The following is an 18927-nucleotide window of genomic DNA, read 5'->3' as shown; positions in this document are numbered from 1 at the left end:
TAAAGATGTATGTCCCCATATCTCACCCCCATAGATAACACCCCCTCTGGCTTGGGTTTTATAAATGTGAATGGCGGGTGTCAGTGGGCGTAGAGGTGACTTTTTAGCAATTCTCATGATGGCACCTGCCCTCTGAGCCAATTTTGTCGTTGCTTTTGTTTTGTGGGGCAACCAGGTCAAATTCTTATTGAGGGTTATGCCGAGATATTCTATTTCGTTGACTCTTTCTAGGGTTGTAAGTCCCAGGCGAGGGTTTGGGCAGGTTTTGGGTTTAGGGCTGAGAATCATAAATCTGGTCTTGCTTGGGTTTATTTCTAGACCTCTTTCATTACAGAACCCCAAGAACCCGTTCAGGACCCTCTGAAGCCCCATTGGTGTTTTTGACAGCAGCAGGGTGTCATCTGCAAACATAATTGCAGGCACCCTGCTGCCATTCAATTGTGGAGCATCGATGTTAGTGATCCTGTTCAGGTACTCTATCACCCCGTTCACGAATAGGCAAAACAGGGTCGGGCCAATACACAGCCCTGCCTCACCCCTCTACGGACTGGGAATCTGTCAGTCAGCCTACCACCCTTTCCATATCTGACCCGGGCATAGTTGTCTGAGTGCAGCCTGATTAAAATATGGAGGATGTCTCCCGGGATGCCCAGATCAGCCAGCACCGCCCACAATCTAGCCCGAGGAACTAGATCAAAGGCGGCGCGAAGGTCCACAAATACCGCGTAGAGTGTCCCACCTCCTAGCAGCACCGTCTTCCAATATATAATGCTCAATCTGAGTATTTGGTCGACTGTTGAGACTCCTTTTCTGAATCCCGCCTGGAAAGGGCTCAGAATGTCAGTCTCCTCCATCCAGCTCAACAACCTATTAAGGATCAATCTGCCAAACAACTTTTGAGACACATCAATGAGGCTGATTGGGCGATAGTTGGCTGGGAGCAGGGGCGACCCCTTTTTAAATATCGGGACCACCTCTGCTCCCAGCCAAGTATCTGGTATTTTCATTCCCCCCAGCACTGCATTCAATAGAATCATAAGGTAGGGTGCCCAGATTCCTGGTTCATGCTTGAGGAGGTCGCCCGGCAACCCGTCCAAGCCTGGTGCCTTCCCAGTGGATAACCCAGCTATCGCCATCCTAATGTCTTTTATAGTGAAGGGTTCGGCGATCTGTCCCTGGCAGGTAGTAGGAATTGTTGTTTCTGACCCCTCATTCTCTAGAGAGTATAGCAGCTCGAAGTGTTTTTGCCAGACATTTGCAGCAATGTTCGGTTCAATAGCCGTAGGAAGATCCCCGCTTCCATGGTTAATTATTCTCCAGAATCTGCGGGAGTCCCCCGTTGCTAGGGACTCCAATAGATTCTCCCACTGCTGCGTGTCTCACTCTATCTTGGCATTCGCTAGAAGTGTTTTGTAGGCCCTCCTTCTAGAGGATATCTCTTCCCTCGGACCGCCTACTTTTATGATGGATAGAAGGTCACGTTTTGCAGCTCGGCAAGCACTGTTGAACCAAGTGTCTTTTTTCAGGCCCTGAGTTCTGGGAGGTCTGGTGTTGAACAAGTCTGCTTCAAGCTTCCTGATTAAGTGATCATGTACCTGGGCGAGGTCCTCACTGATTTCCCCAGTGGAGTCTAAGTTCCATATATGGAAAGCCTCCTCTAGGGTTGGGATAATTCCCGCGTATAGGGAGGCTAGCTTGTCTTCGCTGGAAACAAGATATTCCCATCTAATCCTCCTCTCGTTATTTTCTAGGAGGTGTCCCCCTCTTGTCTCCTGCCCACTTGACACACTTTCCTCCCAACAGGGAATTGCAAAGTCTAGCAATAATGCATTGTGATCACTGTCCTGTCTCGGCATTACTCTGAAATCCATCACCCTTTTCCAAGCGTGCAACTGTACCAGGAAGTAATCTAGTCTGGATTGCCTCCCGGGTTTGTTGAATGTACATTGGCTCGGGATATCAGACCTAGTGCGGCCGTTACAAGCTCTCAAACCATAGGTGAGATTTAATGTATTTATTTGAACGGCCAGCGGTGTCCATGCTCTAGGAGGTGGTGCCTCTGTGGGGGGAACCTGCCAACTTGAATCCTCCTCTAGGGAGGGTCCATCAAGTAGTCCAGGTAACGGTTCGAAATGTGAATTAAAATCCCCTCCTATTATGTATGGAAGATCCTCTGAGATGGTTTCCAGAAGGCGGGACAGTGCCTCAATGGTTTTGGAGGGAGCAGCTATGGGGACTGGCCTAGAGTAAATATTTATTACAAGTAATTTGTAAAGACCTGGCCATTCAAGTAGAACGGCCAGTATATCCTCCGATGCCACAATGTATCGGGAAGCTGAGCATCCCAGGTCAGAGGTCACCCAGGTTGCCAGTCCTCCCGATGGTCGGCCTCTTCCTCCCCAACTGGCTTGTGTCGAGAATGTCTGGAAGCCACTGTACGTGGTCTCCTTCCTTGCCCAGGTTTCTTGAAAGAGACAGATACTTTGCGAGTTTATTAATTCAGCCCATGAGTCTGTGTCTATTTTGTTGGCCATGCCTGCCAAATTCCATGAGAGCAGTTTGATTATTTGAGGGACGTGGTGCCCAGTCTGCATCGTGGTTTGATTGGACATTTCATTGTCATTAACTACATATACGGTTGGTGTGGGTGACTCCCCCTTTCCATCATTAGCACCTACTTCTCCACAACCTTCCTCCATATTCGCAATACCATCGTCAATGATCATGTGATCTAACCTTGTTCCAGCACTTCGATCCCAGTTGTTACAGTCCCCTTGTTGATTCATGCTATTTCTCCCCCCCCCCAGCGTTCATATGATCAAGGGTTTGTCAACATCCCGAACCTGGGTCTTGCCATTCAACCGAAGGGTTATAATTTGGGCCACTAAGGTAGTATTGGCGCTGTGACAGTGAGACAGGTGGGGGAATCCTTTGCTCATTGAGCAGACCCGTCGAAACACTACCAGGGCGTGGATAGAAGAAAGTAAGATCAACGATGTTGATTCCTCCATTATTTATGCCCCAACCCAATCTTGTTATCCATCCAGCCACCCTTGAGTCTTGGAAGTTGACCACAATACAATCCCCCCTCAAAGTTTTAGGAGTACATCCTATCCATTCTATTCTCCTCACCCCCAATATTAATCCATCAACTTCCCCTGGTAGAGGCCGATTCACCCTTAGCCAGTGCATAACCTTATTTTTAAGCATCTAGAAGGTTTCTCTCTGTCCCATTAAGAGCGGTGGGACATTTGTGAGGACAACTACATAAGGAAAGGAGTCAGGGGTGAGGTTCATTGGGGGTTTCTTTTGAGGTGGCTTTATCAAGGGTGGTAAGGGCGGTTTAAAAACAGTAGAAGCAGGAAGGGGTGCTTGTTTACTTACTAGGGGCTGATTTCTAGTTGGAGGGACGATAGATGGAGCAGTACCTATACCAGAGGACGCATTACCCCCTGCCCCCTCAGTGAACAATGGATTTAGAATAGGCGGCATAGGTTGCGCTGCCAACTGGGATGTTGTTACAATATTAGGGCGGTTTTTGGCAGAGCCCGGTGGAACTGAGTCAGGAGGCTTGGGTGGTCTCTTTCCAACCGCACTGCCCGACTCAGATAACACTGGGGCATTGGTTTGTGGCCTTCGTCCCTTGTCCTGCGTTGTACATTGAGTGTTGTTCTGGGGCTTAGTGCTTTCAACTGGCCTTGCTTGTGTTTTTATGAGTGCCTTTGTTGAAAAAAAGTTATCTAGGGTTACCTGTTCAAAATGGTCTAACCTATCAGATAGCTTACCAATTCGTTCCTCTATTGGGCGCAGAATTGACCGTAGCAACCTTTCTAGGTCAAGTAACAGGTTGCTAGGAAGTGGCGGTGTAACAGCCAGTGGCACGCCAGTGTCAGAAGAATTAATAATGCTGGAATCTAAGCTATCTATTAGAACCACATCTCCCTCTTGTATACTTTCCCCACTACGGCTTACTTCTGTGTCAACCTTACTGGGGCACGTATTTCTGCCTACTTTCCTGAGTTTGCGTGGGGGTTTTGGTAGATAACATTTTTTTGGTGCAATACTCATTTTTCTCTTTGAGCCTGATTTGTGTTGGGGCATAGGAACCGGGGCAGTTATTTCTGATGTACGTATTATGGGATCGATGTGACTCGTACTAGAAGATGTTAGTTCTGCCGCAATGCCCTGGTTCTCTTCATTACTGATGATATTAGAGCATGTTTCTGCTACAACAGGCAAATTAAAAGATGATAAAGGCGTTACCAATGCAGGGAAGGTTTGTGCTGAGCGCTTGTCTACAGGATTTTTGAGAAGTTCAATAGACAATCTACGCTCAGCACGCCTTTCTGCAAGCGTTATCTCCTTATCAATGTCTACGGGAGGCCGATTGAAATATTTATCTAGAGGCCCGATGACCGCAGGCCCAGGCTCGCCCAGTTTGGTCGTCAGAATAGCAGTGCTTGGAGATGCAGACATACTTGTAACCGTCAACCTTTTTACTAATCTTATAGTTTGGGACTTATCTGTCGCTGTCCTTTCTTTCATTCAGTATATTCCGTTGGGGTCGGTGTCAGAGGGCTGGCCCAGCCCGGCCTCCCTCGGCCCCGGACGGCCACAGACGGTCCCGCCCTTGTCCCGGGCTTCTCCCGGCGCACTCCCGCGCGCTCCCGTGCCGCGAGAACGCGTCTATCTTTAAATAGCGATAGTTGTAATTGGCGGGTGGGCGGGGCCGGCAGGGAGAGCAGCCCAGCTGGTCGAAATAGGGCGCGCAGGGACTCCTGGTCCTCGGAGTCCCTGCTGGTGCTCGCAGCCCTGCCGGTCAAAGGAAAACAGCCCCCTTAACGATACTGCTTCCGCTGTTTTAGCCGCGCTGAGAGACCCGCGAAGCGGGTCCGGCGAGGCGTTGCTGCAGGCAGATGCAGGCTCCAAAATAGAAGAAGCAAGGCAGAGTCCCAAGCTACTCTATGCTGCTCAGCGTTCAGCATCCAGGTGAAGAACCCACTAGCTTTCTGATGAAACAGCCCTTTTACTCCGTGGGCGGGTGGGCGGGGCCGGCAGGGAGGCAGCCCAGCTGGTCGAAATAGGGTGCGCAGGGACTCCTGGTCCTCGGAGTCCCTGCTGGTGCTCGCAGCCCTGCCGGTCAAAGGAAAACAGCCCCCTTAACGATACTGCTTCCGCTGTTTTAGCCGCGCTGCGGGACCCGCGAAGCGGGTCCGGCGAGGCGTTGCTGCAGGCAGATGCAGGCTCCAAAATAGAAGAAGCAAGGCAGAGTCCCAAGCTACTCTGTGCTGCTCAGCGTTCAGCGTCCAGGTGAATATCTTCATCTAACATAATATTGTAATATTAATCCTATACTAATGACCTTAGTTTAAAAAATACAGAGTAATAACTATACATGTGACATATGAAAGAAATAAACTAGAAGAAAAAAAGAGTAAAATACTCATGTAGGATGATAAAGAAAAGAACTGTCTTGATTACGTAATGCAGATGCAGAGAAGTAATTAGTGAATGGAGACCAGAGGGCTTCTTTTCAAATAAGTTGTTGAGAAGTTTTGGAAGAAGCTCTGTCTAGTCTGTGGTGATAACAAAGAAAATTCCACCAGGCGGAGAAGGAAACCTTAGAGCCATCTTTCCAATTAGAGGTGATTACCTGAAGGGCAATAGCAATTAACAAGTCCACAAATATGCCCACCTTATGAGAACCAAACCAGTATGAGGAGTTACTTCCTAAAAATAAAGAGTACCGTATTTTCCGGCATATAAGACGACTTTTTAACACCTTAAAATGTTCTGGAAAGTCGGGGGTCGTCTTATACGCCGAGTGCAAAATTTGAAGGTATGTTTTCATGTGTTTTATTTGCCGCACTGGCTGGCGAGGGGCTGATCTTGTGTTCATCTTGTGTTTAAGCTGCACCATTTCCCGCCCACGCTTCGGACCCAGCCAGGGGCTCTAATCTGCCGTCCGTGCCCAGTGCCAGAGCTCCCCCTCCCCTCGCACCGCGGGGGCTATGGGGGATATTGGTACATCACTAGCGCAGGCGTCAATCATGCACTAAAAGCTTTATGCGATTTTATATAGCGCGGACTTTACCCGAAGGTGTCAGAGCGCTTTACAGTAGGAACAGTATTGATACAAGAGGAACAATTACAAATGAACAAATTACAAAAGCAAAGGTTAAGTTACATGGATCAAAAGTGATAATAGTGAGCAACCAAAATACATGAGGTAGCAATCGGTACATTCCTGGAGAAAAAAGTGATAAGTGTGCAGGTTACAAAAGCGTACAAAGTACGAGCCAAAATAAAATAAAATAAATTCTCAAAATGGCTATGCAGGACTGTGTTGGACTGCGCTGGAAGTGGGGGTAGTCTTATACGGCGAGTATAGCACGAAACCTACATTTTATCAAGCAAAGTAGGGGGTCGTCTTATACGCCGGGTCGTCTTATACGCCAGAAAATACGGTATATATCAAAAGGGAAATTGATAGTAAAATAGAGGAAATTGACTCACACACTTTAGTCCAAAAAGCGGCAATATTAGGGCAAAGAAAAAAGGAATGCATAAAGGAGCCGGGAGTAGAAGGACATACCCAAAAATTCAGGGATAAATGTGAACTATATTTGGAGAGTGATAATGGAGTTAAAAATAGTCTATAATAAAATAATAAAAGGTCTGAATGGTGCTAGAGTTACAAGAGGTATGATGTATGCATGTCCAAATGGAGTTACATGTATCAACAGAGAGGGAATGTTGTAGATCCGATCCCCATAAAAGCTCAACTTTATTTTTAGGGCGACTAGGAGAAGAAAAATGTAGATACTTGTAAATATGGGAGGCTTTGATGAAAGGGGAATAGGGTAAAGGAAATTGAGTGGGAAGAGAAGATCCAGCAAGTCAAGAAAGCTGTTCTGTTAAGATCAAACGTAGAGATTCCTTAATAACGAGGAAGCAGATTAGTCAAAAGTGTAAAGAACCGCTTGTAAGGAAAGACAACAGGAATCTTGTATTAATATGTTAACTTGAAAAATTCCTTTGGCAACCCTTGTTTTCCAAAGAATAGTGTGATTGGACAATTTGATGTTTTTGTTATGCCAAAGAGGTGAGTCCAAAAATGTTTGTAAGAGACATTGAGATTTAGATTTAATAGGATGAAAAGTTGAAATCAATTTGGAAATCGTTGGGTAATTAAAAGAACGAGGAGAATGAGTAAAACTTGCTAAAAGAGAAAAAGGGAAAGGAGAGATCAAAGAGTTATGCAACCTGTGCCATACTGAAGTGAAAGATCCTTCCTGGGTAGATAGATACGGTAACATTTTACGGATTAGAAAAGAGGAATGATATTGTCGAAAATTGGGAAGAAGGACACCACTCCCATCTTTAGGAGCCGAGAGAAAGGCCAAAGAAATACGAGCTTTCCGACCATTCCAGAGAAATTTACTCAAAATTTTATTGAGAGTTTTAAAAAATGTCAATGGCATTTTAATGGGTAACATGGATAAATAAAAGTTAATAACGGGAAGCAGCATCATTTTAATGGTGTCTAATCTACCCCACCATGACAAAAAAAGGGGAGACCATCTACTCAGTGATATTTTTTACTTTGAATAAAACCTCATCCAAATTGAACTGAATCGTTTTTGCAAGGGTAGAAGAATATTTAATCCCTAAGCACGTAATATTATTGGTATTCCATTTAAAATCAATACCCTCAAACATACTTCGTAATCAATGTTTATTTAAAGGGAACACTTCAGATTTAGAAAAATTCAATTTATAGCCCGACAAGGCGTCAAAAGAAGAGAGAAGTTCGGTAAAAGCACACATGGAAGTAGAGGGATAGGAAACATATAACATAATATTGCATGTGTAAGGCGTAAATTTAATTTCAACAGATTTGTGCGTAAAGGTGGGGGAGTGTCTTAAAGAGTGAAGAAAGGGCTCAAGAGAATAGATGAAAAGTAACGGGGAAAGTGGACATCCCTGGAGAGTACCTGTTTGTAGAGGGAAATAAGAAGATTGAGAGCCTTTAACGAAAACTGAATTAGTTGGAGAGGAATATAATAATTTAATAAGGGACAAAATAAAAGGACTAAAACCATGCCATTTAAGAGCGTGCATCATAAATAGTCAATGAACACCGTCAAAAGCTTTTGTTGCATCTAAGGTAATAGTGGCTATAGGGGAAGAACTCTTAGAAGCTAAATGAATAATATTAAGGAAAGTTCTGGAATTATCAGAAATAATCCTACCCTTAACGAACCCTGTTTTTTCATAACCTATTATATCCGGAAGGACTTGATTGATACGAAGGGCTAATAGCTTAGCGACTAGCTTACAGTCAAAGTTAATCAAAGATATGGGACGATAGTTGGCGCAACGGGAGGGGTCTTTATCTTTTTTGGGAATGAGACAAATCATAGATTCAAGAAAGGAGCCTCGAGCCTCTCCATTAAGAGCAAAATATTGAAAAAGAGATAAAAGAGTAGGCAGAAAAACAGACAAAAATCAAGAATAGAACTCAGCAGTAAGGCCATCAGGACCAGGAGCTTTATCTTTATGTAGCGTGGATAAAGCAGATTTAATCTCTAAAAGAGATATCTCCTTCTAACATAGAACAATCAGAAAGAGGGGAAGAGCGGGAGGTAATGAATCAAAAAAGGAGTTTAAATTAGCGTAAGTAGGGGACGATTCAGGAGTGTAAAGGGTTTTATAGAAATCAGTAAAATACGTTAATATATTTTCATCTTTAAAACGGGGAATATCATTTTCATCAATAATCCTAACAACTCTACATCTTCGAGATTTCACCTTCAAATAGTTTGGTTGCAACCACCATAAAATTTTGAGTTTATTTTTAGCAATGTCCCAGAGGCCTCTTCTGTGGATTTCCTATTAAAATCAAGTTCTGCTTGGACCAAAGTCTTAAGGGAATCAACATTTTTAGTTTGAAAAATATGCATGTTCCAATTTTTTAATGGAAAAATGTTTTCATTTTGCTAGCTACATAATCAATAATGAAGCCTCTAGCTGTGGCTTTAAAGGATTTCCAAAGGATTCCTTTAAAGAAGGATATTTCAGGAGTAGAGTTAAAAAGTAGGAATTCAGATACAAAATCTTTAAAACGGTTTAGAAAGGTGGGATCTTTTAGAATTTAATTGTTAAAACGCCAACCCCGAGATTTTGAGAACAAAGAAGGAAGATCTAAACTTATCAGAACAGGAGCTTAATCTGAGATAAGAATAGGGCCAATCTCTGCATGAAGGAGGTTGGAAGGGAGATGCGGACTTAAAAATATATAATTGATTCTAGAGGTAGAATTGGGAGTAGGAGAATAAAAAGTGTACTCTAAATTATCAGGACTGAATATTCTCCATGCGTCTACTAGGCCTCTTGCAGATATAGTCTTAACAAAGGTGTTTTGCATTTTATTGGGGATGTACATAACAGAGGATTTCCTATCTATGAAGAGATCCGTGACCTGATTGCAATCTCCATCCACCATGAGGTTAGAACTAGAACATGCATGAAGAGTGTGCGACATGGATTGCCAAAATTGTGAATCAATGCCTGTGGGACCATAGATGTTCAGTAAAGAAACATGAGAACCATTGATAATAGTGTGAAGAAGGAGCCAATGACCATTTTCATCCTCCTCTTCTTTTCTATTGTGAGGGATAAGGATTTGTGAAAGAGTATTACAACATCATTTTTCCTGTCTTTGGAAGGGGAACAGTAAACATGGCCCACCCATTGCTTCTTAAGGGAATTAAAATCACTCTCATTAAGATGGGTTACTTGTAACAAAGCAATTTTACATTGGAGTTTAGAGAGATGGGTAAGTACACATTGTTTTTTAATAGGATTATGCAATCCTTTTACATTCCATGAAATGATCCGAACATTATCAGTCATTACTAATCAAACACGACAATAATATTATTAATAGTGATATACAATGCAACATAATTGTAGAGTCAAAATGAAGGAAAACAAAAACAAAACCAAGAAAGCATTAAAAAGTGTGCGATTGAACATAGAAATAAGGATTCATGCAATTTAGAAAAAAAAGTGAGGAAAAAGAAAATGAACGAGATGCAAAAGCAAGATAAAAAAAGGAGAGGAGAAAAAGGGGACAAAATAAGAGATGCAAGTAAAAATAGAAAGAGAAATCCAGACAATAAGAAAGAGAGGGTGAAAAAGGAAAAGGAAAAGGAAAAATCACAGAAACAGAAAAAAGTATAATGAGCAGGTGATAGAAAAAGAAAAGCTGACTAGAAGCCGGGAGACTTCACTCAAGTAAGCAAGAATAGATAAATATAATGAAGAAAATAACATGGTGAGGCGGGGCGCTGTGAGGGAAGACAGACGTCAGATGAACGAGATCATATAAAAGTAAGAAATAGGATACTTTATTTTTATTTATTTATGCGTTTATACCGTGCTTGAATCGACTCCCGAAGGAGTATCTCCGTGCCACACGCCCATGACAGATGGAACAAGACAAAAGGGCAATCCAAAAAGGAGGGTGCTAACACTGGAATAGAAAAGTTTTCAGCTTTTTCCTGAAAGTTAAATGGTCGGAGCACTGCCTAAGTGTGAAGGGGAGTTTGTTCCAAAGTGCTGGACCAACAGAAGACAAGGCTTTACCACCCTGTCTAGACTTCTTCACAGTAGGTATTTGAAGAAGAAGCTGATTGGAGGATCTAAGGGTGTGGGCAGGGTTGTATGGAGTGAATTTTTCTGCCAGATAGGAAGGTCCTAAGCCGTGTAGCCCTTTATGGACGACACAGCAGATCTTAAACTTTACCCTTTGGCGAATGGGGAGCCAGTGTAATTTTGCTAATAGGGGTTTTGAAGGAGATCTAGGAGGGGCATTTAGGACCAGTCTCGCAGCAGTGTTCTGTACCACTTGAAGCTAACCAAGTATACCATCGTTGGTCGATACCAACAGCCCGTTACAATAATCCAGGAGGCTGAGCACCAAGGCCTGAACCAACGTTTTTCTCGTGGTATCAAGAAGGAGAGGAAACACTTTACGAAGGAGCCCTATAACATGAAAGCAGGCTCCCACTATGTTATTTCCATGCTCCTTTAGAGACAAATCCTGGTCCAGTCGCACCCCAAGATTCTTCACCACCTGCTTAGGCGTGGGAACCGGGCCTAAATCCGATGGCCACCAATCAGGGGTCCACAATATTTTGGCTTCCCCAAAAAGCATGACCTCAGTCTTCCCCACATTACACTGTAGGAAGTTCGAGGTCATCCACTGAGCAACCGACTTCTTAAATAGAAGGAGGTAATCAAACATAGAATAACAAGATAAGGGAGACCAACTACATAACATAAAACAACATATGCGGGAAAAACAGCGACCTAAATAGCAATGAAGAACTCAACACTTACCAGACATAAGGGATGGCCTTGAACTCTAGGGTCAGGATGGAAGGGCAAGGAGGAGGGAGACATCTGGGTAATGGATCGGTACAAGAGGAGGAACAGCTACAAGAAAAACAAGGAAAAGTCACATTTTGAAGTATTCACTGAAGAAGACCTCCAATCCGCTAAAGACAAGGGAAAACTACAAAAACAAATCTTAAGCCACAACAACATATAAGATAAGAATCCTCAGAACAATTAAAGAGAGATAGTAATCTAAAAAAACAAACACATACCAGGTTAACAGTGCAACTCAGGGCCCTCCAAAGTCCATAACGTCCCCTTTATGGCGAGAGATAAATTGTCTCAAGTCTTCAGGATGATCCAAGGAGTAAGACCTCTCTTTATAAGTAACCTTGAAAGAGCAAGGATGGACTAATCCATATTTGGCGTTCATAGATCGAAAGCCAGGCAAAGAGAAAGAAATTGTTTGCAAAGAGCTGCAGTTGTGCGGGCCACATCTTGAGAGAAGAAAACTTTTTGAAAAAAGGACAGCTAACAGTTCAGTATATTCCAAAAACAAAACAAGTACCCCTCTGGGACAATTTACTGAGGATGAAGGAGAAGAATCTGCAGAGCCTGCCTCACACTCCCCGTTCCACCCCGAGCTTCGCTCGTTTGTTGTGGAGGGAGTTTCTTACTATCTCTTGCTCTGCCATTATTCAGACTTCCGGAGGAAGGGGGGAGCAGTCTAGTTGTCATCACGCTCCTTCCCCTTCTTAACGCAGGGCTTCATTCGAGCAGCGGTCCACATGCCTGAGGTACAATCTATGTACCGCGCTGCTTTGCTTAAGAAATATATGGGATAGGAATTCACAGGGGGTACGATTTTGGGTGCCTGTACTGTGTTGTGTTATTTTTTAAACTTCACTGACATTTTAATAATTTCGCCTGCCTCACACTCCCCGTTCCACCCCGAGCTTCGCTCGTTTGTTGTGGAGGGAGTTTCTTACTATCTCTTGCTCTGCCATTATTCAGACTTCCGGCGGAAGGGGGGAGCGGTCTAGTTGTCATCACGCTCCTTCCCCTTCTTTACCGATGTGTTGGACGGCGTGCAGCGGGCGCGCCGATGGCACGCCGAAGGCGCGCCAAAGGCAAGCCCGTTTGCGCCCGTCCTCGCCTGTACGTCGCCTCTCGCCAGAACCCCTGGTCTTTGTCGGCCGTGTCCTATCCGTTATGGTAGGGATGTACTCCTGACTTATAATACTGGCTCAGCTCTCTGCACAGCTAATCCTCCGACCCTAGGGGACTCCTCGCGGAACTGCCCTGCTTGCGGCTCCTTATCCATCCCCATCCCCACCCTCCCGACATGCGTCCACCAGACTAAATCCCAGATTCAGTTGAAACTGTTACAGCTCAATGTCAGATCTTTGGCAAAACATCATGCCGAAGTATTTGATCTTATCTCTGAAGAGCGTCCAGACATATTGTTTCTGTGTGAAACCTGGTTGCATGATGACTTGGTAGCGAACTCTAACCTAGCCCTACCCCTTGGTTACTCCATTTGCACTCTAAACAGGGTCTCCAGGGGAGGGGGCATAGCGGTCGTTTTTAAATCACATTATTCCTGCCTATTTAACGAAATACAGGTGGCAGGCTGTGAAGCGGCGCATTTTCAGGTCGCTGTGAGCCCACAGTGCTCTCTATCAGGTCTTTTAATTTCTCGTCCCCCGGGCACAGCCACTAAATTCAAGGAAGCTCTCCCTGAGGTTGTTAGCGAGCTAGCAGCAGGCTCGGCTAATTTTAGTATTTGTGGTGATCTTAATCTCCACCTGGACAAGATCCAGGAAAATGCCACTTTCATAGCAGACTTAGCTGCCCTCCAGTTGGATCAATTAGTCCCTGGACCTACGCACTCAGCGGGACACCTGCTTTACCCAGTATTTTCCAATCTTCATTCTATAACTATGGAACGACCCACTCCCATGGGCTGGACTGACCACTTCCTGGTCAGATGGTTCGTCCCGCTCACTGAGTCCTCTAACAACGGAACCCCAAGATCGGTCTTTAAACGCCCTTGGCACAAACTGAAGCTTGATGATTTTCATCACTTTCTTAACGCCAATCCTCTTGACAATTGCCTAGACTACGACCGGTTTTGCGAATGGATCTTACGAGGTCTTGACTCCCTAATTCCGCCCAAATGGGTGAAAGGTCGCATTTCCACTTCCAATCCTTGGTATAACAACTCTTTAACCATCTTGCGAAAAGCCTGTAAACAGGCTGAACGCGATTGGAGGAAAGATTACGCATTGGAGAAAAAAAGGTACTACCTGACGAAGATTAAACTCTATCACAGGGCGATCTGTAAAACACGCGCATCTTTCTATGCCATGGAGATTAGCTCCAGCCACAACCCCACTAAATGTATTTTTAAAATCCTTAAAGACCTCAGGACCAGGAGAGTGAATACTCCGGTTGTACCATCCATGCTTTTATGTAACGAATTAGCAACCTTCTTCGTCAACAAAGTGCATACCATCTATCTATCCTTTCCCGATCCCCACACCCCTCCGGCCCATGTCAGACCTAGTGCAGAACCTAGGGTCTCCTTGATGTTTATCCCGCCCCTTTCGGAGGCCGAATTTATTCGACTTAGTGGCAAAATCAGATCGGGTTCCCCTCTGGACCCTCTGCAGCCATCACAATTTAAGGATTCCCTTTCCATCTTTTGGGAGCCCCTTTGCAATATAATCAACAGCTCCTTCTTATCAGGGACTGTCCCGGCCCCCTGGAAGCATGCCTGGGTGTCTCCCATTCTGAAAAAACCCAACGCAGACCCCAATAAACCGGAGAATTTCCGACCAATATCCCTCCTGCCTTGGGTGGCAAAAATCGCTGAAGCTCACGTTAACAACGTACTAACTCAGTTCGTGAATAATAACAACATTTTAGATCCCTCCCAGAATGGGTTCAGACCGGGCCATAGCACGGAAACCGCCCTCCTGGCCACTTCCGAGCAATTGTGATCTCTCATGGACAAAGGTCAAAGTGCGGCGCAGATTTTGTTAGACCTCAGCGCCGCCTTTGATACGGTGTCCCATGAGATTCTACTTCGGAGGCTCGAGGAAGCAGGGATAGAGGGCTTAGCCTTAGATGGGATGCACTCATTCCTGACTAATAGATCCTTTCGAGTCTCGGTATCCCCCTATTCCTCTCAGATCCATGCCATTGATCAGGGGGTGCCTCAGGGCTTGGCATTGAGCCCACTTCTCTTCAACTTATACGTCCAGCCTCTAGCTGCGATCGCCAAGCTGTGGGACCTTACGATAGTCTCTTATGCTGACGACACGCAGCTAGTGGTCACCTTGGCGGACGGTTCTTCCCCCTCAGCCTCCAAATTCAAGGACGCCATGACGGCAGTGGCCGATTGGATGGCAGCTAATTGTCTACAGTTAAACGCCAGGAAAACGGAGGTTCTGTTGGTGGGTAAGAACGCCAACCTGTGGAATGAGCAGTGGTGGCCGTCAGCCTTAGGAGCAATTCCATCCCCCAAAAATGTAGTACAAAATCTTGGGGTCATGATGGACTCTTCCCTTTCCTTTCAGGCCCACACCAAGCAGTTACTCGCCGCATGTTTTGTCACCTTGCGAGGCCTGAGACCCATCTTAAAATACTTTGCCCCTCGGTGCGCCAACTCATCGTGCAAGCCACCATCCTCTCATGCCTTGACTATTCGAGCTCCCTCCTTCTGGGGGCGAATAAGGCAGAAATAATGAGAATGCAGCGCATTCAAAATGCTGCTGCTAGAGCTTTGGTGGGCTTGCCGCGTTTTTGCTCGGCCTCCAGCACCATTCGTAAGCTGCATTGGCTTCCCATTGATAGACGCATCAACTTCAAGACACTTTGTCTTTCTTTTAAAATTCTGAAATGCTCAAGTCCTGCCCTGTGGAGCAATCTGATCTCCCATTATGTTCCATCTCGCCCTCTCCGCTCGGCAGAACTACATCTGGCAACGGTGCCCAGAATTAGGCTCTCTAGGAGCGGCGGTCGAGCTTTCCGGTACCTTACGCCCAAGCTTTGGAACTCCCTCCCCGTACATATCGGTGCCATCGATTGTCTGTCTTCTTTTAGGAAGGCCATCAAGACTCTTTTGTTTCCTTCACCCTAGCTTATCTCCAGGTTGCTTTTTCTGTTTTTCTGTTAGGTTGGTCTTCATAGTTGTTGTGTCCACCCGTGGCAGTGCCGGGACGCCCCTTTGCTGGGGCAGCTGTGCGCTTTACAAAACAGATAACATAACATAACATAACATTAGGACCGGTGCGATGTACATTGGGAATGTGTAATTTTAAAAAGGCCAGCCTGTTGGACCCTTCCTCTCCCTCAGGAATGCCATAAATACGAAGGTTATTGCGTCTATTGCGATTTTCTAAATCTTCTGTTTGCGTCTTCAGGAGAGCTATCTCTTTGGACTTGGCTGCAACTTGAGGTAACAATCCTGAGTTTCACTAATCCTCTGTTCCACCGCAGACATTCTTGAATCCAAGTTAGACTATTTCTCATCCAACCTTTGAAGAGTAGCATTAGTATCAATGACAAAAGGTTTAATCAACTTTATCTCTTCCATAAGGTCTTCCATTGTAATGGGTAGTGGCGACTTGGTAGGCAAATTGGGTTCCTTCTTTTGTCGTTTAGGAGGAGCGGCCAGATTAGAATCTTTGCGAGAGGAAGACATATTTGTTAAAGTTATTTTCTGACCAGGAGAGGGAGAAGGCTAAATATTGATAAGAAAACTGAAAATTTGAGACTTTCCAAAATGCACAGCGTAAGAGAAACAAAGTGTGAATCATACAACAGTTAATTTCCTTGCATCAACACAGCTGAAGCGTGACCACTGACTCTGTCAGCATTGGCATATTTAAATGAGGCATAGCAAATTAGAAGTCCACATAGCATAGAGACTATTTAAAAATATATCTGGATGTTGCATATAGGGTGTTCCTATGAAGAACTGTATTTTCTAACAGAACATTTTGGCACATAAAAGACTTTTGGAAGGCAGAAATCAGTCAGAAAAAATATCGCAGAGGCAAAACCGGGAGTATAACAAAAGCCTAAGTATTGGTATTGTAAAGGAGCAGAAAGCTCTCATTCAAACACACAATCTCCTCAGGGGAAGAAAAAAGAAACACGGTGAGGAGAAAAACAAAGATGAGGCATTTTATTGGAACATAAGATGGCGGTCGCGCTGTATATATGAAATGCGCCGCATAATGTAGTTGAATTGCAGGAAAACTGGAGGTGAAGTCAAAATAGTAAAGGAGCCATTGTCCACTTCATATGTTAAGCAAAAGCGGCGTACCTTCATAGTACCGATTGCTGAGCTGAGGCGAAGCCCCGAAGCACGCAAGATGGCGGCCGCGCACCACTCAGCAAGCGTGCTGCATAATAAAGATGAATTCCGGAAGATTGCGCGATCACTGCGAGGCAAAAAAGGTGACCTTAGGCTTAGCGGACACTCCGACAGCCGAATCTACCAACAAACTCTGTCTGGAAACCACTCAATCTGCCGCCCTTCACATGAGACTTGATCTCGGTCCGGAGCCAGATCAGCCCGCTGCCATCCCCGTCGGCGCTCAAGCCAAGCCCCTCGGAATGATGGAGTTCTGAACCATATTTGTTACTACAGTGCCAAAGACCAGTATTTCCTGATAGCTTTTTTTATGTTTCCTTTGGTTAGCCTTATGAAAAACACCATTCTCAGCACTTTGAATGGACCGTTTCCATATTTTATTGTGTTTAGAACATCTCGCTTCATGAGATTTATTTGTAGCATTCAAGGTTGTAGTTGCCCCAGTCTACTGACCAGCTGAGTTCCAGTAACGAAGATACCTACTGAGATCACTAAAATTCCTCCATTTTCTGATTAGGTTTAAGTGTCCCACTGAGGATCCTCTGACACATAAGATCAAAGTGATAACTATCAAGATAGATCGGTATCAATGAAGGGACTTTCTATCCTCCATCATTTCTTAAGGTTTGGATAGTATAGGTTACCAGGAAATTTTTTATTTGTGTGGTCTTAAATATGGCAAGGGATAATATTCTCTGTGCCTTATAAATGAAGATAATATATGGCATAACTTCTAAATAAGCTTATAGCATTTCACTGTCATTAGACCTATGGCCCCTATGCAATCATAAAACACAACATTGAAGTTTAGGTCAATTACTGCACTTACCTGACAAATTATTTTTTTCATTTATTATCCAGTTGATCTATGTATCACATTTTTCTACATAAAGAACATATATAATATATTTACACACATGTGTTCGAAATTCTTAATAATGTTTCTTCTTTCAGGAATGTCAGCCAAAAATGTGGAGAAGTTCAATTGTCCAGAAAGGAAGCACACTTCTTATACGTGAGGTTCAGAAAGATGACAGTGGAAATTATACGTGTGAACTGAAGTATGACGGCAAGCTGGTTAGGCGTACAACTCAGTTAAAGGTTACAGGTAAGCTGCATTTAAAAATATATATTTTAAAAATATCGATGAGAAGCCAACGACCAAAATACTGTAATAATGGAATGGGCAGTACAGAAATGAAATACACAACATTTCTATTATTTTAAATTCTGTTAACTGCTGGATTTGGAATCCTTATTTTCAGAAAATTAGGCTAAATTTATATGGATTATATCCTATTTATGTGAATGAAAAATAGCTTAAAAAACTCTGTCCCCTAATTTTCAAGAGGAAATTCAGTTATTTCCGGCTCTCATCACATGGCTGACCGTGGACACATAAGCTGTGTAATATATTCCTGTTTTAGTGCATCAGTGTGCTGTACTGAGCAGTCACACCAGAGCCAAGGCCAGAGAGATACCAGGCTTTCTGAATAGCACCTTAGAAATATTGACATGCAATAAATAAAAGTGAACATCTTATACATATTTAGTAAATATGAAGGTTCCAGCTCTAGTCCACTAATGCTAAACAACTTTTGTGTGTGTTCTGCTTTTTAATATTTTCATTTAATATGGTTTTGTTTATTTCAGACAAGGCCAAAAACATTGGGTGACAGAGCACTTAACAAGATGACTGATTTCTATTCATTTGGGAATTGCAGGTTTTGTTTGGGGAAAAGAAGCAGGATTTTCATCTTTTGAATGTTAAATGTTTTATTTTTTACATCAATTCTTATATTTGAGAGCGCTATGATGGCTGGTTTTGCCTGTTGATTTCGAAATAAAGTGGTGTGTAATTGTTATATATTTCTGGGAAATCAAAGTGCTTTTGCGTTCCCTCGATATAGCACTGATATTCCCACATGCTTTGTTATTGCATAAATATTATTGCTTCAATAAAGGGTGTCAGAATTTAGATTCTAGGAATATTGATCGCATGGAATGCGCATTTCAATAATGTGTAATTGAACAGAGAGCTAAGAAGAATACCTTTAAGATTCAATCAGAGGAAGTATGTTCTAGGGATTATTAGGACAGTGGTTAAAAATGTATCAATGTCTGAATCCCAT

At 43.9% G+C, this 18927-nt stretch overlaps 1 protein-coding gene across 1 annotated transcript in view; it reads left to right on the top strand.

Moving 5' to 3' along the window:
• The window catches only part of IL1RAPL2 (interleukin 1 receptor accessory protein like 2), a gene marked incomplete at its 5' end in the record, with an annotated part of 1483925 nt that overhangs the window by 190123 nt on the left and 1274875 nt on the right, over nucleotides 1-18927 (top strand). The window contains one exon of the mRNA XM_078686325.1: nucleotides 17750-17903. Coding sequence (XP_078542451.1) covers nucleotides 17750-17903 — 154 coding nt within the window. The remainder of the gene's footprint in view (nucleotides 1-17749; nucleotides 17904-18927) is intronic.

The sequence above is a fragment of the Lissotriton helveticus genome, chromosome 4_1 (genome assembly GCF_964261635.1).
Source record: "Lissotriton helveticus chromosome 4_1, aLisHel1.1, whole genome shotgun sequence".
NCBI classification, from domain to species: Eukaryota; Metazoa; Chordata; class Amphibia; order Caudata; family Salamandridae; genus Lissotriton; species Lissotriton helveticus.
The sequence above is the reverse complement of the archived record's forward strand: the minus strand, read 5'-3'. Positions and strand labels throughout refer to the sequence as shown.